The sequence below is a fragment of the Pagrus major genome, chromosome 17 (assembly GCF_040436345.1).
Source record: "Pagrus major chromosome 17, Pma_NU_1.0".
Lineage (NCBI taxonomy): Eukaryota > Metazoa > Chordata > Actinopteri > Spariformes > Sparidae > Pagrus > Pagrus major.
This window is the reverse complement of record NC_133231.1, coordinates 12,230,309-12,258,027: the sequence shown is the minus strand read 5'-3', so window position 1 is coordinate 12,258,027 and position 27,719 is coordinate 12,230,309. Positions and strand designations below refer to the sequence as shown.

Below are 27,719 nucleotides of genomic sequence, written 5' to 3'. Positions count from 1 at the left end.
AAAGTGCCACACAATGGCCTTCTGCCAGTCGGTAAGGGACAGCTCATCTATAAACATCAACATGCAATTAACAAATGAAATGATCTAAATCATAAACATTTAGACATTTCATTAAAACAGTATTGACTGTCATGTTAACAAGCATTGATGATATGGATTCCTGCTGCAGGGTCCCACACAATGGACCTCCTGCATACACACAACACAGTATGAGTACAGCACCTGATGCTCAAGACTGCATGGCCACTATGTGACCTCAAGAGGGAGACATTTATGCAATAAACCAGCAGCATGTCTGATATGGGTTATATGTAGTCGTTTTAGCCCAGAGTACGGGTATAAAGTTAAATACTTGTTTGTATAATGTACAACCTAAGTAGTTGCAATAACAATAAACAGTGACAATGCAATAGAAAACCAATCTTTCATTTTCTTGCACTATTGTAGTTAAACTTCTCACACAACACACTCGTGCTTCCAAACACACACACAATGCGACAACGGCACAAGAGTTTGTTAACTTTTCTTTTTTTAATTCAATCCAAGAGTCACATTAACAAGTTATATCATAGCAGTCCTGAACAGACAAATTCAAAGTAGCTTGCAGTAATGACTCTTCATCATCAAAATGCATTAATAAAATAAAACCTGTTGAGTATAGAAAAAGACAGGAAGTAAAGCCACAGAGAAAACAGAGTTCAGTTTCTTGGTCCACAGACAGTGAGCCATCAGAAAGACACTATCGCTCCTGTCAGAGTACACAAGTCTTTCGTCTTAGGCTCAGCGCCGGACAAACTGTGGTAAGCAGGCAGCAGTAGCATAAATACAAGTTTATCTCTTGCAGGTTTACATGTTCTCAGACTGACAGCAAGTAGAAAAATGAGACCGACCTCTACTGAGGTATTTGAAATAAAAGGGAAACAGGTGTGAAAAAGACCCAGTATGTTCATACAGCCCCAATGCGGAATTGTTCTGAATGTAAAAGTTGAATATATATAAATGTACATATTTGACTTGCTGATGAAATAAAAACATCATCATTTGGACGTTCAATGTAAATTTGTCTAAAATAAATTGACAAGACTGCAGAGGGGGGGTTACTGTGGCTCGATACGTTTCATTCCCGGTCAGGTTTTGAATCTCAATCTGATTTCCCACCTACAGTATGTACAAAAACAGTGTGGTTTCCCTCATACATAACAGAGTGAATTGTATAATTAACCACCTGTTGTAAAATCACATCACTTCAGAGTACATTTAATACTTAATCCATATTCCACGGTGCAAACAGTTTTTAGTCATTCAAATCTGTACGTTGTTGCCAAGTCCTACGAGTTTACAAAGTCATTTCAAGCTACAAAACATCCACAATCCTGAGACAAAGCAGAAGTGTAGGTTTAAAAGGTGGGCTGAAACTAACTGAACTCTTTTCTTACAGTAGAAAAACAAATGTAGGGCAAAGGGTCAGCTTCCTTTAATGTGTGATCCCTAATTTCCTCTGTGCTCCCATTATTGCAGCAAATATATGAATGCAAAAACTATTCATATGAACATACTTGAGCTACAATACTGTAACCTACAAACTTAACATGCTTTACAGCAATGTGATATTTCTTTAAAAAATAAAGAAAATAATCTAAAGTGCAAGCACAAATACATTTAATTTAAAAAGTGGTAAGGGGGAGAAAATACTAAAGATTGTGATTTAACATATAATGTTAGTTTGTGTGCGCGTGCAGTCTGGAGTGTTTGTGCCGTGCGGCCCGTCATGTGGTGGAAGACGTCACCTCGAGGCCCGGCGTACTTAACACACTCGCTATTTTCAACCTGCACGCCTTGGACGTAAAACATAAAAAAGTCAATGGAGAGAGGGTTCAAACGGGATAAAAAGTGTACATTTGAAAACCACGATTTCTTCGGAAAATGTCCACTGGAGATCAGCGCTTTGAGGAGCTTCTGATTGTGACAAGATTGTCTATACATTCTCTTTTTTTTTAGCATAAAAATTCTATAGATTCAAGGCTATCGGTTTCCATAAGAAATCTGCATTTTTGTTTCTAAGCAGTCAACTCAGCGATAATAGTAATAATATAACAACAATAAAACTTTACACTGTGTAGGAGGAATACAGCACAAAAACAATTGCAGTATTATACAAAAGGGAAAACAAAATGTGGCTCATTTTTCACCATCAATACAATCTGCAGAGGAGAGAAGATCACAGATCTTTGTCATGGCAGTGAAAATAAAAATCATTCATATACGTATATCAAAAATTCACAAAATGTCCTGCATTTGGAATATTCAAAATACATATCAGAACTCTTCAAAAGCATAAATCTTGAGAAGGCTTAAGAGATGTGAAATATTGCTTCACTGAAAGCCATAACAGGAGAGGATACATGAACAGTATGCATGGTCGTGAACGTGGCGGGAATGTGAGGCTGATCGACACGATGAACTTACAGAATAAAAAAAAAGGACAAAATTCACAGATCCAAGTACAACTGGCTACAAAAAGATTCTCATGTGTTTCAGAGGTATTCCCTTTAAGAATTACTTGCTCTATAAAATGACATGATGTAAAGCACTGTGCGTTCAGAGGAAAGTTGCAGCAGAATCTAAATTTCATTTTGTGTGGGGTTTTTTGTGTGCTTCCAGACAAAGACGATGAAAACCGGCCAATTCACTGTTGGTAAATGATTGAAATGAGCATCAGTTTGTCAACACATCCAAAAAGTTGATTGTAATTCCAGATAAAGTTAAATTGATTTAAAAAACAGACAAAAAAACAACAGAACAAATTATAAAATAGGTCTTAATAGAACTTTCTAGTATAAATCAAGGTAACCGTCAATAATTTAAAGGCCACTAAAGACCGATGAACATTAGTCTTTAAAATCTTAGAATTTGTGATCTTAAGGTGCAATATGTAAGAACTGGCCACCTGTTGATTTCATACTCAAAACAAATAAGGGGTACAATATCACTAAAGTGACAGCTAACTCCAGTAGATATATCTGCAACACAACACATAGTCGTCATAATGTCTAAAGAGTTATTACTTCACATTAGGTTACTAATTTTGGTTAATTTTTAAATGTTTTTCAACTAAAATCTTACATACTGCACCTATAAATATTCCTTCATTTTAATTCCAATTGGGAAGGACAGGCCCATCCCGCCTGTGATTAGAGACGCATTTTTTTGGCCACAGGCTGCACGTCAGGGTACAAAGAAGTATTAAATCACATTCAGTGCCCAATATTTTTGTGCTAATTCGACCACCTTTTTACTAAAACTTTAAAACAAGGCATAAATATTAGCACAGCTGGATATTTTCCAAATCCAATTCTGGTCCCTCAAATGAGACTTGATGCAGATGTGTTTGGACTGGTGAATAGAAACAGCACAGGGGTTCCTTCCATGCACATCCGAAACATAGTGTGGAGGTAACAATTTACTGGTGGGTCCTTAAAGGGTGACTCCACTCAATTAAAGTGTGTTTACAGGTCTTGGGGAGTATTACTGTATAAGAGGAGAGGAAAAAAAGTTCTCCGAAGCCTTTTGTGGCTCCAGAGGAAGCTGCACATAATCTGTTAAATGCCTCAAATGATATCACTCAGGGGCTAAGTTGCATTGTGGGTAATGTAGGTGCCAGGTTTTGAAAAGGAAGTATGTGTGGAATATGTATAGACTTTGATCATCTGTTTTAAAGCTACTCATAATGAGTCCAACAGTGTTATAGGAGTGCAATGCGAGATCAATGGACTGCTTTTCAAAACCCACAATGCAACTTAACCAATGAGTGACATCAGTGGAGGCAATTTATCAGATATCACGCAGCTTCCTCTGGAGAGACAAAAGGTTGTATACTAGTTTTTGTCACATATGTAGCAGTACTCCCCAACACACTTTAACATGTAAAACTGGAGGAGTTACCCTTCAAAAACATACTGCAACATGAGGAATTTCAGACAGACTAAGGAACAATGTATTGAAAAGGGTAGGAATGATTAAAATGTCGCAGTGTAAGGCAGAGAGGGGAGTAGTATGACCTTGCCTTTAGAATACCGGACATAGCAACCTACCTAAATGTGCTTTCAATGGCCACACATTGTGAATTCCTCTCCCCTTTCAGCCATTACACCACTCACTTAAAAAGGACAGAACAAACGTGACAGGTGACATTATATCACCAAATGCATTTTTGGTCCACATTGTGTAATTTCAACAATAAAAGAAGACACTTGAATTTGCCAACCTGAAACAATTAAAATACGTGAAGCAGTGAATGAGGAATGACTGGGCAGAAGAGTAGTGACGTCCTAAGAAAATAAAGACATGCGCGTAACCCAGTGAGCGTCAAAAATGATGACATCATACAAGGTAAATTTTTCATTTTTGTCACTGAACCCTGAGCTAAATCAAATATATCATTGTATATTTATATATTTATATATATATGTAACAGGCTCACAGAGACCCAAGTTCACCTCAAATGTGGCTACTGTAGCACTATCGTCACCGGTAACCTCAGGTCTCCCTTCTTTAGATGAATAATCCACAGCACTGCTCAAAATAACATGAGCCCATGCATTCTGCACTTTAAGTTAAAAAGGCAGCCAATAAAGAGAGGAAATAGATAACAGTTACAAATAAAAAGAGAACCGAACACTGATTTCACTAAAAATGAGACTTCACTGTCCAGGGCTTGTGTTTTTTTTCCTGCTTCCCTCATGTTAAAAAACATGCACAGTTAGCACTATGTTGGAGGGAAAAGAAAAAAAAAAAAAGAAGAAGAAACATTTGCCCCAGGAATTTTTATAAGTGCTTGCCCTTCAAGTATTCAAGCATTGTATCTGAAACAGCCATTGTTTGGCATTTTGACGATCTTTGCTCTGAAAAATTAAAAAAAAAAAAATTTATAACAAAATAAACTGTTACCAGGCTGAAAATAACCTCAGAATTTTCATGGACACAATACTAATAAAAAAGGGTAAACTTCTTCATTTAATAGTTGTGGTTACTGAAATATAGTCCCTTACTGTTAAAACAAGTAACTATCTCTCTGCCCCCCCCCCACACACACATACACACAACACCCTCTCACCAGGAGAGGTATCTATTTAAAACCGTTCTAGTTGTGTTTCTTGTGGAGTCCATCTTTTGTGCCATGGTCGTTGGGGCTGAAGTCGGGGCAGATACCGTTAGCTGTTTTGGTGGCGGCAGTGCCTTGCAGGTTCTGGGAAGACAGGCTGGGCTTTGTTTGGTGACGGTGGCAGGGCCCGCTGTGCAGACCTGCGTTTTCTGTGTACAGGTAGTCCTCAGCAAAGTCTGGGTGCTGCTCCACAAAGCATCTGAACTTGTCTGTGGAAAGACCACAAGAGGGCGCCAGAGACAACAGGAACATCAGACAATGGCTTCAAAAAAATGCCCAGAGACAGACTGCACTTGAAACTGAAGTGGCCTGGTTGTTGAATCTACTGCACCTCAGGAGAGGGTGGGAAAAAAAGCCAGGAAAAAAATGCTACTATAATGATAAAGCAGAGCTTAAAACAAAGATTTGACTGGACAATATGTAGGTCAACCAGGGAGGGTTGATTTTGTTTGCTTACCAAATGTGATCTTCCCTGTGTCTTCAGCGTCAATGGCAGTAAACAGACGCGACACGCTGAGGTGATTCACTCCTAAAGCCGTCTTTAGGATAACTGCCAACTCCATTTCTGTGATGGCACCGTCCTCCTCTGCCTCAAACATCTGGAGAAGACACAATGGGAAGAAATGCAGATGTCATCTATCTGACTTTGCCTTCAGGCATGCCATTCTAACAAGGTCTGCAAATTAGGAACCAGTTAAACTGTTCTTCAGTGGGGTGACCTTTCTCTGAAGTAATTGGTGGCATTAAAAATAATAAATCTGTGCTCAATGGGTTTCACGAGCCCTGAGGTCACAGAACTTGCTTGACTTTAAGGATTATGAAAGAGACTCAAGTGAAAACACGAAGATGACTCAAACTTGAGCTATTTGGTTTCATGCTGCCACACCGACAGATCGCTAACAATGATAACCAATGAATCCACGTTTTATCTGACGTCATGAAATGCAGATCTAAGCACAGACATGAGGAAACAATTTGTGAAAACATGTGTATACTAATGATGGATCTCATTACTCTGCAATGAGCACATGACAACCTACAGTAAGTGGCATTTGAACAGAGCAAATGTCAAGCTGATCCAAAGCAAGCACAGAAAACTATCGTCTTCTTTGTGGTTAGATAAGCACAGAGCTTGAATCAGAACATACCTTGAAGGCCAATTTCATCGTTTCCAGAGTTTTGGCAGGTCTGCATACGACAGATAAGGCTATCACGTATTCTCTGATATCCATGCAGTTATCGTCATGCTGGAAAAAGGAGAGAAAACAACATGTTGGGAAAGATGAAGAAAGAGGATGTGAGCAAGATTACTTATTTATTTAATACACACAAGTCACTGCAGGGGATTGCTGATTAGGTCATGAATACATTGCTGCAATAAAACCTTTGTTTGTTTTGGTAGTATACTGTAAATTTATCCACGAATGAAAAGAAAGGTGCTGTAATTAGTTTCAATAAAAGCATCTGGTATTCAATCCAGCTTTCAGCCTTAACAGTGTTTTTATAGAGGCACTTTGTCAACTGAGTGCTTGGAGTTTACTCACGCTGGAGCCAAACTGAGGATACATACATATAACAACTCAAGTGATTTATATGGTAACTATATTTTTGTTTGACGGAAGTCTGACATAATGTGAGAGTCATCACCAAGCAAGGAAAGTGATCTAGTAGTTGTCACTGACGAAGACCACAGAGCTATCATGGGTGTGAGGGAAAAAGTCTCCAGTCTTTACCTCATCAAAAAGTGCGAACATGTCTCGCAGCATGTCTGATACTGGCACATCGAGGAACTGGGCAAAGTCGTCCAGGCCCAGCTTCTGTCCCTCCAGCTTCCTGGCTCTGTTCCCGTACTCCTGCAGAACCTTCTCAGTGTTCTTGGGTTTCAACCTGGGACAGCAAGGAGAGGAGACTTTACGTTAATGAATAATTTGGCGGAAGTATCAACAAGGACATTTGGAAAAGACACAACCAAAAAAAGAAAGAACGCAGTTTTTTTTAACCGTAGTTTGTTGAGCTGCATTATATTGACATGTTTGCAGTATATTCTGCAATCTATTTACATTTTTTCCTCCCGTTTTCTACACCCCCCCCCTATTCTGTCCCTGTGCAGTCTCAGTGATCCTCCTCACTGCCAAATTTAGGAGGGAGTAGACAGTCATGCGCCTCCTCCAATATACATGGTGTTGCCAGTTACTTCCCATGCCAGAGAGGACTTTCACCAAGAAACCATACCGTGTGTGGAGGTCACACTATCCCCCATCCAGATCCCCTCCTGTGCAGGCACCTGAGTGGGAGTCACTAGCACAGCAACAAGGACACATTCCCCAACTGGAAGGCAGTAGTGTTAGCTGGAATGCACACCAAAGCCGAAGGTGCCACTGCCAGAAACTGAATCCGGGTCCCTGTGGTGTTTGGTGAGTGTTTTCCCCCTCGTTTCACCCTTATGCCCCTTCCTTGGTTCTCTCATTGATGGGAGCATTGCATTGGAAGGTTCGAGTGACTCACCCCAGTCTCCTGACGAGCTTGGCATACTCCAGCAGACAGGTGTCGACTGGCAGTCTGAGCTGGCCTTCTGCCATGGCCAGCTGGCAGTCTTCAAATGAATAGTCTGTGATGGGTACCCCCAGGGCTCTAGGCAGAGCACAGAAGAGACAGGACATCAGTACGAGCAAATCAATACGAACTCTGCGGAAGGCTTTGAAGGCCAATGTAGTAGCCAATACAGCTACTTGGATGTAGAGACAGCGTATACTTTTTTGGTCTGCCTGCAGAACTTAAGCTCCCCGTCCAAAGCTTAAAGTAGTGAAGCACAGAGTGTGGGAGTGTATGACAACATGGGTAGTAAGTATAGCCTGTGTAACCTGAGCCCTGTGCTGTTTACCAGAGTTTATATTGATGACAATGCTAGGTGGGACAGAATCTGACTAATGACACTTAAAAATATACTCATGCAGAGGAGTATAATATTTATAATAAAGTATAATATCTTCTTATTGACCACACTGAAACAGAGTAGCTCTATGTCCCAGCTAATTTCAGGGACAAACAAAACAAAACTAATGCATGTTGCATTTGTTGATTATATGTGAATAAGGTTAACTCAAGTCAGCTCGAAGGATGAAGTGTCACATAATATATGAACAATACGTTTGAACTTACTTAGCCATGATACGCCTCACATTGATGGCAAAGAGAGCTGGGTTCCTTTTCTCCTCCTCTGAGGGTGTGTAGATAGGAAGGAACTAGAGAGAGAGACGAACATTATTAACGAGCCAAATCTCACACATCGCAAGCAAAGACGTTACACTAAGACCTGGATAAGGTGTTGGAGGCGGAGCCAAAAAAGCTCAAATTCCAGGCTATAAAAATACCCAGGTGCCCTGTTTTACATCAGCTCTTTTACAATGTGAGCTTATGGGAAAAAAGGCATGTGACGATGTATTTACACCATTTGGCCACTACGAAAGTTAGCTTCAAAGCTTGGTGCTCTTCCTGGGGGCGTGATCACAAGAGATTTATTTTAAATCTTTGTACGTTTTCTACATACATATGAGCATTTTAATACAAATATATATATATTCCATTTACTGTGGACAACTATCTATTCCCTACATGAAATTTAGAATCCTTTAGAGGTTTATTTTGCAAAATCAAATTAATAAAAAACAAAAGGAGAAAAATTATGAGTCTGCTGTTGATATAAAAAGAAGGCCGAAGGAGCAGATAAAAAAAATGAAATGCAGGATGGAATCGATGACAGGAGCCTCCTGTCATGTAGCGCACATTTAATAATCGTTGTCACTGTAAGTACAGTGATCATCGTGACTAAACATTGCATGATCTACAGTCACATTAATCCACACAGCATGTGATGAGATACTGTCATGCTTACCTCGATCACAAACTCGTTGTGCAACTGGCAGAGTGTCAGCCACAAGATTTCAAACCTGGATAATAACAGGACAGTGTCAACAACAGGAAACAAATACAGACACAAACAACCTTGATTGCTACAATTCTTAGCACATTACAGGCCTTCAGTGTTTATATGCACCAGTCAGTCTTTTAGGGTTTGCATCTTACAGCTTTGTACACCTGGATCTGGACAGAGATCTCCTGGTTTTTCTTTGTTTTCAATAATTTAAGAACACGATGCATCCAACCTAAATTTAGAGCATCAGAGCAAAGCAACACATATGAATGTTGCATTACTGGTAAACTTCCTAAGACATGTTTGTAAGGAAATATGACATTAATCTATTTTTTTATAAAGAGATTTAGTCAAATATTTGATAGATCTGTTTGGCGGCACTGGGAAGACAGCATTCAGAGATCCACTGTGCTGATGGAGGCTGAACCAAAACAGGACATAGTATTCTGAGGACACGACAGAGACAGATAACAAGGGCAGTCTCTCTCCTCCAGCAATAACTAATCTGCTTCCAGTCTATTTGAGATCACACTGCGGAGATTCTGGTTCAGACCACAATGTTCATTTCAAAAATAGGAGCCTGCACTTGAGCTGTAGGATGTGATCAATGACAACCATTGCTATGATACATGATACTATAGTTTAACAATCATACATTGTGCTTTGGTTAAACAAAATAATACAGAAAAAGAGAAAATATATATAGCTAATTTTCTTGAGAATATCACTAAGCCTACAGAAAACATTTCTTTCCATCTATATTCATTATGTATCTATTGGTCAAGTCAGAGTAATTATCTTGTTGTGCAGTGTGGTAAATAACAGCAAATAGAAACTGAAGTACACCACACACGGAATGAGAAATTGTGTACTTACGCTCCAGGCCCTTGCCACGTCCATGTGATTGAGTCCTGTAAAAAAGGGCAAGACATTATTAGACAAATTGAAATTAAAAACTATTCTTGAATCATCTTTTTTTGTCTCCATCATCTGCTGTTTTTTCACATTTTCTTGTACTACCAAATTCTATGTCAAACTTTTAAGAATAACAGTGATTTTGCTAGGTACGCATCCTGCATATCCAACGCATAAAAATCCAATAGGACGCAGTGAAATCACTATCCAATGTGTCCTGGGGATGCACTGTATTGTATCCCTGATAATGCTACATTGCGAATAACAAATCAGTATTGAGAAATTAGATTAGAAAAAGGAAACTCGCTATCAAGAGAAAAAATCCACTGGTCACCGTTTCCGACCATCTGCGGACTGTGCATTGAATCATCATGATACTCTCTGCTGCAACAAAGACCAATCCTTGACACACAGATTTCAACATTTGAAGCTACAAACAGGGTACTGGTAAATAAACTAACTGGGTCACTGTCAAGAATAATCAGCTCTGATCGATCCATGTCAAGTCGTGTAGATAGTGACTAATGATGCTTTACCTTTCAGAGATGTGCCAGTTTGAAACCGTAAAATAAACCACTATCTTAGTTTTATTTGTAGACAACTGTATCAGGATGATGTGACAGGGCTGTAGGCCGACCCCATTTAGAGTTGTATCAGTTTAATCTGATTTGGCTGTTTAATAAAAAAATGATTAGTCTTTTTTTTTCTTTTCAGTTTAGCACCTCACTAAACATCAGTATGTTTTACTTGTGGCCTCAGACTTGCGTTTAACACCTTTTTTCATCATCTGTCATGTGAAAACATCAGATTTCCACACACTTGTTTGTCCACCAGCCAAATGACTAGTGAATGTTCAAATTTTACCACTCAACACTTGACTTTGACGTATTTTAAGAGCATTTAAATGTGCATGTTATTTTAAATACAAGTGTGGACATTTAAAATCCCAGCTCTGGGATGACATGACCGAGTACTCATGTCTCCTAAACAGACAGCTTGTTCTTTTTCCGTAAACTTGGAAAGAAAACCTGCATTCCCATTTACAAATCACGTTATTGCAAAACGTGGGGAAGTGAACTTGTACTATTGCAGAGCATCCAAGCAATATCTCATTCAGCAGAAGAAGGTACACGCTTGCTGGATTTATAAAGATCCTCAAACAATTCCTCCTCTCAATGTCCAAAGTTAAAGTTGCTTTCCGACAGCCTCACTAACAAGCCTGAGCAATGTCTCGGATGAGCCTTCTGAGTCATATCATGATTAGGCAGATTCCCAGTGAGGCCATCAGAAAGTTGCTCTGCACGCTTCACTGATCTCTTCTCATAACCAGACTTAAACGACTTCAGTCAAATCAGCCTCTTCGGCCTGCCAGTAGGTGTCTCTTGAGTCAGGAGTCTATTATTCTACACAGAATGTCAGACACAAATGAGTTTAGTTGACCAACTCATCTGAGAATCCACAATTTGCGGCTGAAAGCAAGCACAGAGCTGCTGAAACTTGAACAGGGCAAACTCGTGCTTTCTGAATTAAAGCTCTACCTTTATATAATTATTGCCACGGGCTGTTTTCGAAGCACAGTGGGAAGCAAATTTGAATCACAAATTATATAAACAGATGTAAATGATTGATTCATAAATAAAACAAAATAATAACCGTCACTCAAAACTGCTGCTGCGGCGACATGAGTCCCATATGCCCACAGCATGTTGTATCTACATAAATACCATATTTGACTGGATTAAAAAGCCTTTAAACAGACTACAGACCCACACAATATCTGTCGACTGCTGCAGACACAGGCTATCGGTGACCACAGCACCATGCAGCCAGTTATAGTGTGACTTCTGATGGTCTTTTTACAGATACATAAATTGCAATTTAAACCAGAACTGTTGTTGATACTAAAATATTATGGCACTCGTTTTTTTAAGCAAAAGCCTGTATAACAAAGTTGTTTATTGTACCATTTCATACATACAGAAAACCACTCATGCTTGTCCCAGAGGTGTTTCAGTTTCTAACATTATGCAAGGTGCATCCAAACAGTATGGAAATTCTGGGTTATGTCCAAGTGCTCAAAACATCCATATGGATGAAACTGAGGGAACCTCCCATTAAAATCTGTTTTGCAAATTGTTGCTTAATCATAAATCATTATAAGCCCTCAGCACCAGCTTAAAGTTGCCAGTATGCTTCATCAGAACTGCTTGTCAGATTGCCTGAACGACTCCCAAAACCCCTTTCTGATGTTGTAATAAGCAATGTTATCTCCTTATTTAAACAACGATGTGATTCCCCCTCTCTATGACAGTCAGTCTTTGAGTTATCTACTTCTGTTCGAGAATTAAATATAACCTGACCCTCAGAGCTTCCAAAATTACACTATATGACCACGACACCAAGTGTCAACTCCAGGAGGTTCTCGCAATCCGTATGGGATTCTGCTGAGTTTGCTAAATGCTTCAGCGGCAGAACATTTTCTCCTTCATGGATACTATATATATCTGCAATACCTTTCTTCACACCATGTGACCGGCAAGATCTTTACCTACCTACTGGGTGAGACTCTGGTAAGATGCCAAGCAGGCTACAGGGCATGCATAGTATACATACAGACACACACAATGAAGCTAATGCAGTTGCCTCCTAGAATAAATTCAAGGAGCGCATTAACATGTTAGCATTGCTGGTACTAACTTAATCTCCTAGCACGGCCAGAACCAGGTTTTGACTTTATACTTTGCTTTACATATAACCGTTGCATGTTGATACAGTGCTTGATATTAAAATGTAACAATATCAAATATTCTATTTAAATGATTGTGTAAAACAAATGTAGAAATAATTGTGCCTTTAAGCTGCATTTATAACATGGTCATGAACAATCTTACCAGTTTATTAGGGTAACGGATCACCACAGGTTGCACTGGTACAGCTGGGATGAAGGCCCCTGCGAGAGTAAAGAGCACATTAAAGATGAAATTAGATTTAAACATTCACATGAGATTTCAGTTTTCAACCTCCAGGAATGCAACAATATTTTTTGTTCTATTCCTAAGTAATTAAGACCACACACTACACTTCTAAATAATAAGTCAATATTCCCACTAGGTTGAGTATGAATTATCAGTGCATGCTGTGAGTAAACAGCTGGCGGCATGACTTCAAAAGGAAACCAGAGGAAAGCTGAATGAGAAGAAAATGATGATGGAAGAAGCTTTACCTGGCTTAAAGGTGATTAGGCAGGATCTATTGGTGCATGTTCCCTCTGGAAAAATCATGATCTGTAGAAAAGAAGGAATGGTTCACATGCTATAACAAAACAGTGGTCATCTCCGAAACAGTCAGGACAGCATTTTGAAAATCCTACAAAGTGTAAAAATGCATTGGCTTGCATTATATCTAAGTTGCTCTAAGTCAGATGCATAGTTAGTTGTTAGCAATGTTTTCTGCAGCACTGCATTTTACTGGTAAAATGCCAATTTGTCTGTGGTTTGGGTTTAGGCTTTGTCCTTTTCAGGGCTGGTCCAGTTCTTTTTCAAGCATCCACACACACACCTCACTAATGCCATCAGAGAGCAGGGGGTTACAGTTGTAACCTTTAGGGTGTTCTGTATAGATGGCTAATAGAGTATATATGTAGTTTTTACTATAAACTGATGCATTTGTTTTTAAATTTACTTTGTGTCAGAAAAACTAGTCAGCACATCAGACTTAAACACGTCTAAGATAATTGTTGCTTGATTTGGTACGGCATAGATGTTGTTGTGTGGATGTGTTCCCACAACTGCATACACAATTTGGCACAAGAATTTCCATCCATTTACCTGAGGCCATTCCCCTCCAGAGTGAGCTCTGCGTCTGATCTCCTCCACAGTCTTCTTTCTGGAGTCCTGATCTGACCGTGATACAAACACTGGCCTGATGTACTTAATCAAAGCTAGGAGCAAACAGAGAAAGGGTAGAGATATTACAAATAATTCCAGAAACAGTTTTTTTTCTTTTTCTAATTTCTTTTGACAGCTAAGTGGAGTTTGAGGGGGAACTCTGACTCAGACCTTTTCACTGAAGCTAGTATTAAAGATCGTGTCTGTACTGCCTGTTATATTGAATATTTTTCCAATGAGCATTTTAATCATGACATGAAAACTGATACATTCAGTAGGACGAACACTTCACTGTACTTGCTGAGAAAAGCCAGCCAGGGAAGAGAGCATAGCTCCTTTTTTACATCAACCACCACTCTAATGGTGTCCTTAAACAAAGCACTTAAATCCAAATCACTCCAAAACAGAGCTGCACAGTGGTGACGACTGGATGAATGGTTGTACTGAAAGAGTCCTCTGTGTTAGTGTGACATTAATATAAATGTGAAGCACTTTTGAAAAAGGGCTTGTTATCTGAATACATACCAAAAAAACTACCATTGGTAAGAGCAAAACATTAGCCAGAAATTTGTACTGATTAGCATTACTATTACACTTCATGCTGGGTAGTCGAAAGGTAAGATGGGATTCTAAAAGGCAATATTTTGTTTTGGAAATAGTGTATCATACGTTCAAACTGAACATATAATCGGGCCATATTAGACTTTATGACCCTTGCTTACCAGCGATTATATCTTTCACACAGGGTGACAGCAGGGGTAAGAAGCCAACTCAAGCCCATTATATGTGGAAACACAAGTCATAATAAGTCATCAAAACTGTCATATTTAGATGACTTGACCATCTTTAACACATGGTCATGTGTTCCTTGTTGGTGGTTGCATAAAACAGATGATTCTCACATGTCGATTACAAATGAAGAAAGGTCTGGCTTCCCTCCCCGATTACATGCTTGAAATAATGTAGTCCGAGTTTCAATGTGAACAATGTGGTCTGAAATTTGGAGGCCAATGGGGGGAGTCTGGAACTGTTGACTGGGCTGATGATGATCAGTAATTAACATTTTACAACTGTTGTCACCCTCCAATGCCAAAATGGTTGAGCATTAACAGACTAAATATACAGTACATTGATGTGACTTCAATGACTGCAAACCAGTCAGTTAGATTCATATAACACTTAAATATACCGGGACCTGGGTGACTGAGAATATTCACAAACAACAAACCAGAACTGCAGCAATTTCTAACACAGACAGTTTTAAATAACCACAAACAGACAATAGTCCACTCACCACTTTACTATACAACTTCCCTTTTTCTCACAAGCAATGAGACAGCCTGAGTTAAGTTTTGTCACTGGAGTAAAAACACATGTCTATTTCACTTCCAAGAGCATAGCACAGCACCTTCCTGGTTAGCAAGGTCCATAAACTCTGTATAGTTTAGAACAAAGGAGGCAACTGGAAACATCAAAACCTGGGATATGGGATATGTACAGCCAGGACCGGAAGGCTCAGCAGCAGGTGATTAAGACTGCCTAGAGCATCACTAGTACCTATCTACCAAGCATCAGTGATATAGGTGAGGCGAGGTGAGGTGCCTGCACAGAGCCCAAGGGTTAAGCATAGCTGAACTTCAAATGGCAAATAGTACAAGGAAATGAAAAAGGAACTGTAATCACACAAGAACTGGGTTTAAATATTCTGTGTTATATTTGCAGAATTTTTATAGATGCTGGAAGCATTTCCCATATATTCAATTTTTATTAAAATATAGAAAAAGACAGTTAGTCACAAAGCGAAGGAGACATAAAAGTTAGGATAAGAGTGAGGATACCATAAAATACAAAGAGAGAGGAGAGTGCATGAGAAGAAGAATTGAATCCAACTGTGAGCTGTCTGCCGACAGGAAGGGATTAGGGCTCTAGCTAGTACCCTGAGAGACACTCAACACACGTCACTGTGACTGATCAGGTCTTAATGCTTATTCTGGATTCCACTTGCTTGGGAACGCACCAAGGTGCCTGGTTCCTACAGCAAGGCCAACAGGTCTAGTCAAACAGTACAGTACAGACAGGTATTAGCAGATAACCTTTAAAACAGTTTCAGGACAGCCCAGTGTACAGCAACCAGTCCAAAAAAAAAGTTTGATTTGTAGCGAAGATGTATGCAGTGTTTATGCTCCTTAGGTTGCTTCAAAACATAATCTTGGCCACTGGGCAATTAGCCAATGAGCAAATTAGTCTCAATCCTGCAATACAAGCAAGACTGCTGTAACTTGGCATGTGTCACTCAGTCTGGATGTAACAAAGTGGCTAATTACTGACTTAGCAGGCGGAACAGGAGGAAGAGAAAGGGAGCCTAAAATAACACACACCTAGGTCTTTTACTGTGTGTCCTGTTGCCAGGGGCAGAAGACCAAATGCCTAAACTGGCAACTGGAAAGGCAACTGAACAGTTAAGAGGATCTGCTGCTATACTGGCATGTCACTGACTGCAACTGAGCAAGGCCGACTTGACCTCTGCTGTAGCCTTGGGTGGTGGACAGACAATAGCTTCAGTGGTGATACCACAACAACTATTAAAAGCTCTTTGTAAGAAAAGTTGATTTTTGAGTCTCATTCCCAACTCGTCAATATGTACAATTATAGATCTTGTCAGCCACCATCCCAAAGCGTCAGTATTTGACGAGTTTGGAATGAGACTCGAAAATCAACCTTTCTTAATTGTGAGTTTAAAGGACCTTTAAACTGACAATTAAGTCTTCCTTAACCAGTTTAATTGCAACAACAACAAGTGGATGCACTAAAACACTGACTGTTAGGAACTGAGAGATGCAGGGAGAAACTAAATATGCTGTGAGACTGTGATGTTTTCAGTCCCCACGCTCTCAACCTTACAGACATAATGAAACTATCTTTCTTTCTTTCCCACAGACATTTCTGGTTCAGGTTCAAAACTGAGGCTGGTGGGCCAGTATTTTCAGGATGTTGTGAGTTACTATTGAGTTCCCCAGTGTGTGTGTAATCATTTATCTGGAGGTTAACATTTGATTTCTGCTTCCTGGTGTAATGGATGCTTTAAAGAGTTTAATGATGTCATCATGACTCTGTCGCAACACTGCAGAACTGCAGATAGAAAAATGTTTTAACAGAATTGCCAAGTCGAACCCGACAAGTCAAAGGTCTTATTTTTGGAAAGTACTACAGCACTGCATGTGTATTTTGTTTGTGCCTTTACACATTTCCTGGTATTTCCTAAGAAATTACCCAAGCTGTACCATACTTGGCTTGGGCTCATGTAAAAATATTTTGTGTAGTAGATTTGGCAATCCCCTCTCTTTACTGACTCACTGACAGCAGCAAAAGTCAAAGAAACCGTTATGAGCTGCCCTTCACAAAGTGGCTTTGCAACAACTGTGCCTTTGCATAAACACTGCACTTCCTTCTAATAGATTTTGTAATGCTATCATACAGAATCAGAACACTTTTTTCCCAAATTGGAGTCCTCAGGTGAACTGATTTCTCCTTGACAATATACTGTAGGTCATAGTCATAGAGGTAACAATGACAGCAATATATCATGTTTGTTACTTACTCCCCCAGAGAGGTATATCCTTGCTCTCTGCCTTCATGACAATTGAGGCCATTGTCATCGTGACTGGGATGGCATCAAAGTATGAAGAGTGGGGTGCCAGCGTGAGGATGGGTGCTTCTGCAGGCAGTGCCCTTCGCCCTTTCACCGTCATCCAATGGAAACCACCCGCAAACCACATGACCCGCATGATGATCTTCAGAATTATGTCCACCAGTCTGGAAACAAGATGCACGCATGCGTGAGGGACACTTTTCATTTAGACTGCAGATAACTTTTAAGTCGGCAAAACTGCAAACAGATTTTCACTTGGTGTTGTTGATGAGTCGTTTGCACGCTCAAGCCCAATGGGACATATTTGGGGCTTTTCCATACACATGTGCCGGCTCGGCTTGACTCGACATGTCAGCCCGCCTCAGCAGGGATTTGTAGGACCACCTGCTTGAAGATGTGCCTTTAAGTGATGACGCGGTTGTCTTGAGAAGTGTTACAAGGAGCACCTGTAAATACTCTTACTTCCCCCAGTATTATTGAAGAATCGCTGCTTAACAAAGCTCTGCTAAGTCGGTAATAATAAACACATTTCATTTTCAATAACTTCTTCACAATAAATGTCCCCTGGTATCTTAAAGTTAAAAGTTTTTATCATGAAGAACCAAAATCAGTAAATGTATGGCTTTCACCAGCAGTAACTTCACACCACTCCTAAAACAGCTAAAAGCGAACATGATGGAACAATAAAATAAAGTAAATATCTGAAAGTACAAACACTGACGCAGGAGAGAAACTAAACTTCAAAGAGATTCAGTTAGAAGCTACTAAAGTACCGAGAACTCAACACACAGAGACTTTAATAATGCTTTTCTCTCTGGAGTCCTGCACAGACACGAGTTGAGTAATGCAACACACGCTTGTTTGATGGAGAGGCAGGGCCGTTAGCGGTTGGTAGCGGTGACGAGAAGTCACCGCCTGGAGATAGGTTGGGTGTGCCATGGGTCCATGGTAGTGGAAACGCAAATCAACTTTTGGCACTGTTTCACTTTCACTGCCAGTGGAAAAGCCCCTATTGTGAATTGATATCCTCAGCTACCCCTAGTGATATTCATATACCCATATGTGGTTGCTAACCACCTGTGTCTTTCTCTGCAATCCACTGGCTTGTCTATTTTTCCTTTCTTTCTTCACTCAGTGAAAAAAAAAAAAAGTCTTCCCTATAGTCCTCTCTCGCCTACCTACCGACATACTTAAATTACAAGCATCATCTATACCCATGTCTCCTGTCATAATGACATTATTTCACCTGCTTGTTCATTAACCTTTCAGGTGGTATTTTTAGTCTTTTGTTTGAGACAAGTGATCAAGAAGAGGAGACCTGTAGCTGCTGTGGGAGTTTCTTGGACAGATTATTAGACAATCAGGAAGCGTGGAGCACAAGACTGAGACAGAGGGTCAAACAACTTTGCTACCAAAGCTCAATAAATTACTAATAAAATGAGAATGTAAGACCTTATGGCTATTTTTTTTAAAAAAAAACTAAAATTGGAACTTTGGCATGTTAGACCCATCAACTACCTTGTCATAGTTACATTCTTAAGAACAGCCAAAGGTAGGAAAAATGCAAAATCCTACTATATAGTGTTAATGATGAAGTCAGAAAACCTATACATGAAGTAGCATTTTTAAGCCATGTGATTTTCTATTTATATTGAAAGCAGCATTGTTGATTGTGTGGCTAAATGCCCACAGCCTTCTGTAGCTGCTAGTGTCAAGTCCAAATGTGCTGCATGAGTCTTTGCAAGCCAAATGTCGAAATATTACTTGTTTGAAAGAATTATGGTTGTTCCTGTGTGCCAACATTTGCCTTCAAACAAACAAACAGACATAAATATGCATAACAAAGTACCCACCTCCTCCAGAGGCACTGGGGTTCAACAGTGGTCTCCGAGCGCCCTACTGAGGCCAGGAAGGCAAAAGGCCAAGCCAGCAGCATCATGAATGCAGCTATGAGTAGCCGGATGGGGAACAGTGTGACCGTCATTAATGCGATCTGTAAGAGAGAAAAGGAAAAGGGTTAAGGACACAGATCCCACAATACACAGGTTTGGTCATCTTGGTGCCGTTACATTTACAGTTTGACTTTGGTGTGTGAAATATTAAGCCATAGTACAAGCCAACTCAACATTTTTTCATTATCAAAGCATTTGTTTGTGAAGTCTTAAATGTGAAGCCAAAAATCACCAAAGTTACCAATCGTTTACGCTATAAATATACTGACATGTTGGCACTTTTTGTCAGGAAGGAAGATACAAGAACAAATCACACCTGGACTGATCCATCTCATCGTTAACAAAGAAAAATTAAAGAAAGTCTATCACAAAGCTATGTTGCCTTGATCTTATGAAAAGCAATTAAAAACACTAGCAACTGGTTTAAAGAAAGGAAAAAAAAACAGTGCATGCAGTTTAACTTCTGTACAAACTTCCCTGCTCTGCCGTGTACATGACGTCACCGTCACATCCCCGAGCGCCACCGAAGGAAGCCGAACAGTTCCGAGAGTCCAGCTGAACAGCGCAGCAGCAGTTACGTTACCTGTCGAGTGCTGCACACATCTTCGGAAGTTGTGATGGTGTCAATCAGAGCCAGATCGGGACTATCAGTGTCGTCGCTTTGTGCGTGGATGCAGAGTGAGTTGGAACTGGACATTTGTTGCTAGTTATCTGCTGTTTTGTAGAGTTAAGTGAGGTCGGAACGGCCGCCATGTTGCAACGCGTGATCACGTTTTGAGCTTCCTTATGTGAAAATATAACCAAGGGAATGTTAATGTGTTTGTATTTAGCATATACATGTTCTTAACATATAACCCTTTTTGATTTGTGTTTGTAATATTGTGGATGGATTTTACATCTGCTGATATTCGTGCTTACTACAATCAATATGTTTACTCGATAATGATGTGGTCTGGAGCGCCCTCGTGCGGCCTTTAGAGGGTACTGTTTGATCTTACCGTTATTCTCTGCATTTGCTGAATAATAGATTATTATTTAGCTGTTTAGAAATATTGCTTTATTCAGCATTACTTATCATCATCATTATTATTAATATTAACATGTTTATTGCTCATTTGTTTGTGTATTCTAAGGAAACCACAACTCGACACTTCCTGTATGTTCACGTGTGGAATAAAGAAGGATAACAATACACTGGAGTAGCTGCAGTTCTTCTTACCGAGAACTAAGACCAGACCTGTGTACGCCAGCATACATAACAATAATTAACAACTTCCAACATATAAAGTTGATAAAAGAGGCTACAGAGAGCAGCAGGCCTGCAGCAAGGCCTCGGATCACAGTGGCGACTTGCAGCTCAGCAGCAGGAAGAGCTGTGTGATTTGTGTACTCGACTACTGAAATGAGATTGTGTGCCCTGAGGTCACAACATGGCCTTTATCAATATTTATACTGGTCAAATCATTATCACATGAATGTTACGTCTGGCATATGTTCTTCATTCGATGGCTCTGGCACGCCAATGAGCTTGTCGAATACTGACTGTTTACTTTACAGCTTGTTATGGCTCTGAGAGCAGCGCTTATCTCCTGTCAATATTTGTCTTGATAGCAACCACTACTGGGGAGCTTGAAGTCTTTCTGCACTATCTTATCCAGGGAGAGTTCTTGTCTGATAGCATGGTCAATTTAAATTACTGACAAACAAGCAGCAAAGAGAGTAAATGGTCTTACAGTAACACTTTCTACACATTTTCTCAATCCCAAAAACCTACTATTGGTCTGAGGAACAACCATGTCTATATTATGATGGTAAAATCTATATTATAGATGGGTGTCGTTGGGTATGTGGTGAGGAAGTCACAAAATTACACCACACACACACCAACTCTACCACTGTTACCACAGTGACACACCATGCTAGTTTCTGTCTGTCTTCATAGAACTCCAAACTATTTACATTCCCAGGATCCACTTAAGATACATGAATTAATTATACATGCCCACCACACATAGCTCTCTTTTTATACAAATATAAAGTATGCAGTTTTGTGCAAGAGAGAACAAACAATTGAGTAAATACTGGTACTTTCTCCCTATAATAAAAGGGAGCTTGTCGGCAATGCTTTAGAGCCACTGTATAATGCATTTGTTAAAAGATTTATTCAGACCCAAAGCATGAGAATGCATGAATGTCACTTAGAATTAAAATAAAGGCAAGGCTACGAAACAGAAAGGTTATTTAGGAGTTAGAGCAAATTCAGGCATTGTACTAAAAGGCATCTTTAAATTCAAGCAGTAAGGCACAGTTACAACAAAACAAACTAAACATTCATCTGGACTGACGCAACTTGGGAATCATATTGTAGCTGCCAAAGTGGGGCCTAAATTGTACCAATAATGTAAATGCAAAAAAGCTCTGTTAAGACCTCAGGCAAATAATCTGCTTTTCAAATCACATCTTTAAAGACAGGTTGTCTGCACGGTTATTTGCAAGTGTTCAGATCGGATTTGTGTGTCTACACATCACCAGTCTATCTGCATGGGTTGCTGTGGTAACAACGTTGGCATCAGTAAATACGTAAGTTGGTGATGTGACTTTCCAATGTGTAAGCATGTGGAAGGGAGATCCATGATTTCACCCTCCACACAATCAGGCTGTCAAGTCACTATACAGATTTCCTCTGTGACACCAGCCAAACTCAGAGGCAGAGGAGGCTACTATACATTGCAATGTTCTATGCTGCACTTCTAGTAGTAGCATAGATTCTGCTCTGCTGTTCTGATGCACTTTTGTCAATTCGGATTTGACGTCATCGTCGTCTGTCGCATTGCGAGTGACGCAAAAAAAAACCAAAAAGACTTTAAAATACGATTTGAGCAGCCAGAACGTCCGGTCTGAGACGCAACTAGAAAAATCTAATTGGAAACTTATTTAATACCACCTCCAAATGAGGGGTTGAATCCAAATCGAATGTGGTTTCTTGCAGTCCTGACGTTCTAAAAATGTATCTTGATACAATCTGGAAGAGCCAAACTAATGGATGCAGACTGGCAGTCTGAACAAAGCCAAAATGATCTTTGACTTCTTGATATCAAAGGCTAGTCCATAAAAAGGCAGACCTGTGTTGAAGGTTTAGTCATCTGTAGGTATTACTAACAAACTGCAAGCCAAAAGTTGCAGTCATTTGTGAACCAGTCCATTATTTGTCTCTCTCAATAATGAAGAAGTCTCTGCAAGGTCGAAACCATAACCTTTATGTATATGTAACCAAAGGTTGTGTGAATACTCGCTTCTGTTTCAATGGCTGTTTCACACTAACCTCAAAGTAAAATAAATGTGTCTTCACTAATTCTGAAAGCACTGTCATGACTTTGACAGTTATCAAAGCGTGTAGCCCATCACGTAGCTCTTTACCGTAGCACACCACCATGGTCACAAACCATGATGCTTTCTTTCTGGTTTTATTGACTTTTCTTGACTACATCCACACAGAAACAGGAAGCTGTGCTACATAAAGCAAAGAAATTAAACTGACAGTGACCTTTTTAGTAGTGTCACAGACATGTGTCCAACTTCCTGTTTTCAACATACAGATATTTCACTTTTGCAGGTCTGAACAGTTTCCTCGTAGGAAGGTCGGGGCAAAGCTGCAACACAGAGTGCTTCGTTTCTCAAACTCACTGGTAAGATTGTTCTGTGTGGTAGTTGCATCAAAAACAAAATAAATACTTCAAAAATGTTTATACTGTATAGCCATATGTCAGGCTAGGTATCTAAGATCTCACACTGTGATGGATTAAGTTACATGAAGAATAAAAAAAATAAAAAAAAGAAATCTTCTCAACCCATGACCTTAGATTACCAAATGCACCCTAAAAAAATGTGATGAATATGTAGCCTTAATCATATCAATTGTCCAATTCTGCTGCCAATCCACAGAAATACCGATCTATATAACGTGGGAATAAGCTATTGACGCATTGCCGGTTTGGCAGGATTAAAACAGAATCAGGTCTTTGTGGAGGAATGTCAAGGAATTTCAAAGCTATATCTGGAATTAAATTAAATTAAATTAAATTAAAATTAGCATCTTGCTGTCTGACAAAACTTTTAGGGTTTAAGGCTAGATAAGGACTGGAATGTTTGCTGATGCACCTAAATCTAACAAAAATCACAGAAATATGTTCTCATTAGGTCTACACCTATCAGCTCTGTAGATCAATTAATTAGCTCATCAAGGCGCAAAACTGCAAGAGCATCTTGATATGGACTGAAAGGTCAGGCTGCTGGATTATAGTATAGCCTGACAGCCTACTAATGAGTATCCTCAAGTCTCCACACTTTCTGCAAGATCTGGGGCTATTTACTAATGTGGCTATTAGTCAGACATATCAGCCTGATGCCCCCTTGGACCAAAACCCCCTATGTCACCAAAAGAAAGAAGAGAAAGAAAATCACATGTTAGGAAAGAAGTGAAAGGTTTCAAGTTCCTCTATATTGTACAGTCCTCTGTGGAGACTCTTATGAACTGGATTAGAGCAGCAAAAATTAGCGAAATGATCTCTAAATTGATCGAAAGGAAAGTAGTCGCCAATTTTAAAGCAAAAATGTCAAACACATGCTGGTTTCAGCTTCTTAAATGTAAGGATGTGCTGCTCTCCTTTGTCATTTGTGATGGTAAATGAAGAGTCTGAGTTTTGGACTGTGGTTGGACAAAAGAAGATCAATCGATAATAAGGATAATACAGCCTATTGGTTTTCAGGGCCTTAACCTACACATAAAGAAAGAAATTAAGCATTATAGTCTAATACCAAGAAAACTCTCATTGCCTTGGTTAATTAGACAAAACTCATCTGTTTCTATTATTTACCCCTCCTAGGAAGAACTAAGCAGGGATTTTACAAATATAATAAGGCCAACAATGATTTACTTATCAAAATACAATTGGGAGACAATCTATCCCATCCGTGGCATATCAATGCAACACACACACACAAAAAAACTTCAACGCACAGGTTTCATTACAGTAATTGTTACACTGGTGAAACAATCCTCATTTCAGGCCTTTCAGAGTTTCAGTTCACATTGTGCCTTCCCCATGTTGCTGTGGATGCAGAAGCAAGGCCAGTGCAACATGCTGAAAACAGTTGTTCTCCGTTACATCAGAACAACTAGGAAACTCAATTCCATCACCTCATGACCCACTTTGGGATCAGCACTTAGTGTTGACAAGAAACCGGTTTTAAGCGCCAAACCTCAGAGACCTCTTCGATGTTACAACACATGTATGCACGCAAAACCGGAATGGCTGCTGAAAAGAAGACATCTCACAACTGGATCAATTATTCTGCTAATTTCAATGTGCACATGTATTAAGAAGCACAGTAAACAATTCCCTTGGCTTTGGTCCACCTGACATTCTCCCATTTTTCCGTTCAGTCTCTGTCAAAGGAGCCTGAAGGAAAGAAATGTGTGTGAACCTCCCTCGGTCACTATTCTTACCTGTAACAAGATACGCTCTTCTACCAGCCATGCCTGTGTAGCACCATTCATAAAACTGAGTCTCTCCCATTAGACCAAAGACTGTTACTGAAAATAACTCACAGCTGTGTCCCATTTCCACACTGTTTACTAATACTTTACAGTACCGCCTATTGACTAATCTTTATGGTGACCATTTGGCTGGTAATATATGAGAAAATTAATGTGCTTTACTATTTTGTATTGACAGGAAATAATAGAAGATACGCACTACTGGACGTCAATCAAATTGTGGCTTTGGGAAGCTGCTGCCAATTTCAAATTTGGAAGCTTTACAAAGAGAAGGCTAACTGGTTTTCCCAAGATATAACATATATTTGTTTATCTCAGAGCTGTGGGTGATAAGAGTCCACCAACAAGGCATGCTTATCAGGCTATTTTGGAATGCATTCTGGCATTTTTAACTTTATTCTATTATTATTTTTTTGTTTGTTTAGGGGTTTTTTTTCTCCTCAAGAGTAGATGTACTACATATTCAAACATCGTGTTCATCAGGGACACAACTTCTTAAAAGGGGCACCATGTAGTTTTGAAGAAGAAATTCAAACTCAGAATTGTAATATTTACAATAGTAATGAGGTAATAATACAAAGTCTGAAGTATTATTTTTTTCCATAACTGAATAAACAAGCTGTTCTCAGAGAACAATAATATCCCCAGGACACTGTTTGAAGCTTTATTCAATCACGAAAACGAAGTGAGTTTGTTTATTTAGTTTGTTTAAAATCAGTCAATGAAGACTTTCTCTTCTGATTAAAATGTTCTTCTCCAAAACTACACAGTGCACCTTTAAGCTCATGTAGACAGAACAAAAAATCTCTCTCAAACCTTTATGATTCCCTGTGTGACTCTACAATCTACGTTTTATCGAACCAGGTTCGAGTCACTCAATGTACCGATTAATACGAACCCACAGCTCAGGGTAGACACACACACAAACACACTTCACTAACTATTTGAGCTTTCACAGAGATCATATGAGGTGAACTACAAAGGGCCTGCGTGCACCTCCAAAGTTATAAGCAGCCCTAGTTTCAAAGAACAAGGCAATCCAGTGCTCACTTGTATGCATGAGGCGTGCAGGTTTTCTTCCTCTGTGCATCGTGCCACATGTTGCAATCCTTGCCCTAAAGATAACTGTCACATATGCAATGTCTATCAGATAAAGAAGCCTTTAAAATCACCATCACAGATTGGAGTAGCACGCAAGTTAACACCTTTTGCAGAGCAGCCTGAAAGCTCTAAATCTGATTATCAACAGCAATGAGGGATAGCTGGGCTGCATGTGTGCTCCATGCTGCAAAACTGTCAAACTGAATCAGGCAACTGAATCTATTTCCAACGAAAAAAACGTGCTCACTTTAATAGATGGAGAAAATATAAGTAAGATAAGTCCACATGACTGTCAGGTCTCCATCCCCTTCTCCACCCTCCACATCCACACGTGTTGGATGCTGGTTGAGAGGGACTGTACACACTGTGATAAACCACCAAAGCAAGAGGGAAAAAAATACCCAAGGGAAACTAGAAAACGGTGTTGTGTTCAACATAAGTGGCACATGCAAAACATAAATCTTGGTAACAGCTACCAGACAACATGCTCGTTTTGTACTCGCAGTGATAACAGTTAAAGAGCAACAAGCTAGGCCTATCCAGGGCAGGCGGCCATGCTCACATAGCTCTATTTCATTTTAGTGGACTGTTAGCGGACTCCTGAGTGAGAAGGGGTGCTTTTCGTCTTTTTTATACTCATGTGAGGAACACATGCAGTCGCTACAGCTAAAATAAAACATTATTTAGCAATAGAAGACTCCCAGTCGTCCCCAGCATCCTTACAGCAAGGCAGCAAGCCAAGAAGACGGAGAGGAGAGAGCAACATGTATGTAGCTGCCGTTAGCTGGCTAGCTAACACTAGCTCAGCTGACTACATGCATTCAGGAGGGGGGAAAAGCCAAGTTAAATGATGGTGACAGCCTCTCCACTGGGTCGCACTAAGGGGTTAATGTTCTACCATCGTTAAATAACCTAACTGAGACAGACATTAACGTATTTGTTCAAGAATACATCAATTTCCCTGCAAACATCAATTTACCTTTGCCTTTTCCAGAGGGGAGAATTTCAAGACGTGCACAAAAGGGTTCCTGAACGGAAAAGCTTGGTCCATCTTCTTCCCATCTCCTTCCATCGCACACTGTCTGTTGGTCGGCAACCTCATCCTCACAAGAAGTAACGTCAGTCGAGATTGCAGCTATGTTCCTAATAATTCAAAGCAGAGAACTGATTGAGCCTGAAAGGAAGAGTCTTCAAGCAGAACGCAGTTTCCCCCTATCTGTCTTGCACGGTGGCTAATTGAGGTGGCAGTGCAGGGTTATTACTGTTATCTTTCCTACGCGGACAGCATGGAGGGATAATGGTTAGCTCAAGGATTAGCTGGGGATATGTGAAGTCGCCGATATCTTTGTGCCTACAGTGCGCAGGACGCCTTCCTCCACGCACCGTGTTCCCCCAACCAGTCCGTTAGCTCTGGATGCTAACGGAGCCACGATTCCTCTGCTCTGACAGGGCGCATGCGCAGGACATATCCTTCGTATCCTAGCACGATGTGATGCTGCCTTCAAAACTCTCCAGAATATCGTAATTTAAATCACAATATAGGTTTTCAATCCTTTTCTGCTATTG

General features: G+C 39.9%; 1 protein-coding gene across 1 annotated transcript; it reads right to left on the bottom strand.

The window, feature by feature from the left end:
- Window positions 1–512: 512 nt before the first annotated feature.
- LOC141012646 (lysophosphatidylcholine acyltransferase 1) lies at window positions 513–27,648 on the bottom strand. The gene is made up of 14 exons (XM_073486171.1): window positions 27,133–27,648; window positions 19,397–19,536; window positions 17,493–17,707; window positions 13,835–13,947; window positions 13,231–13,291; window positions 12,899–12,957; window positions 9,969–10,003; window positions 9,054–9,108; window positions 8,321–8,403; window positions 7,667–7,792; window positions 6,895–7,048; window positions 6,310–6,408; window positions 5,619–5,760; window positions 513–5,370 (listed from the first exon to the last, which is right to left on the bottom strand). Exons 1-14 carry the CDS (start codon window positions 27,253–27,255, stop codon window positions 5,141–5,143), a joined length of 1,635 nt encoding a protein of 544 aa, XP_073342272.1. The 5' UTR covers window positions 27,256–27,648; the 3' UTR covers window positions 513–5,140.
- Between the last annotated feature and the right edge of the window lie 71 nt (window positions 27,649–27,719).

Excerpts from the sequence above, each read along its gene's own strand:
- LOC141012646 (XM_073486171.1), bottom strand. The coding sequence starts at position 27,255 with ATGAGGTTGCCGACCAACAGACAGTGTGCGATGGAAGGAGATGGGAAG. Across the intron at positions 13,948-17,492 it reads GGATATACCTCTCTGGGGGA|CTTTGATTAAGTACATCAGG; the intron begins GTAAGTAACAAA and ends GTTTGCTCCTAG. Across the intron at positions 10,004-12,898 it reads TCCGTTACCCTAATAAACTG|GACTCAATCACATGGACGTG; the intron begins GTAAGATTGTTC and ends CCTTTTTTACAG.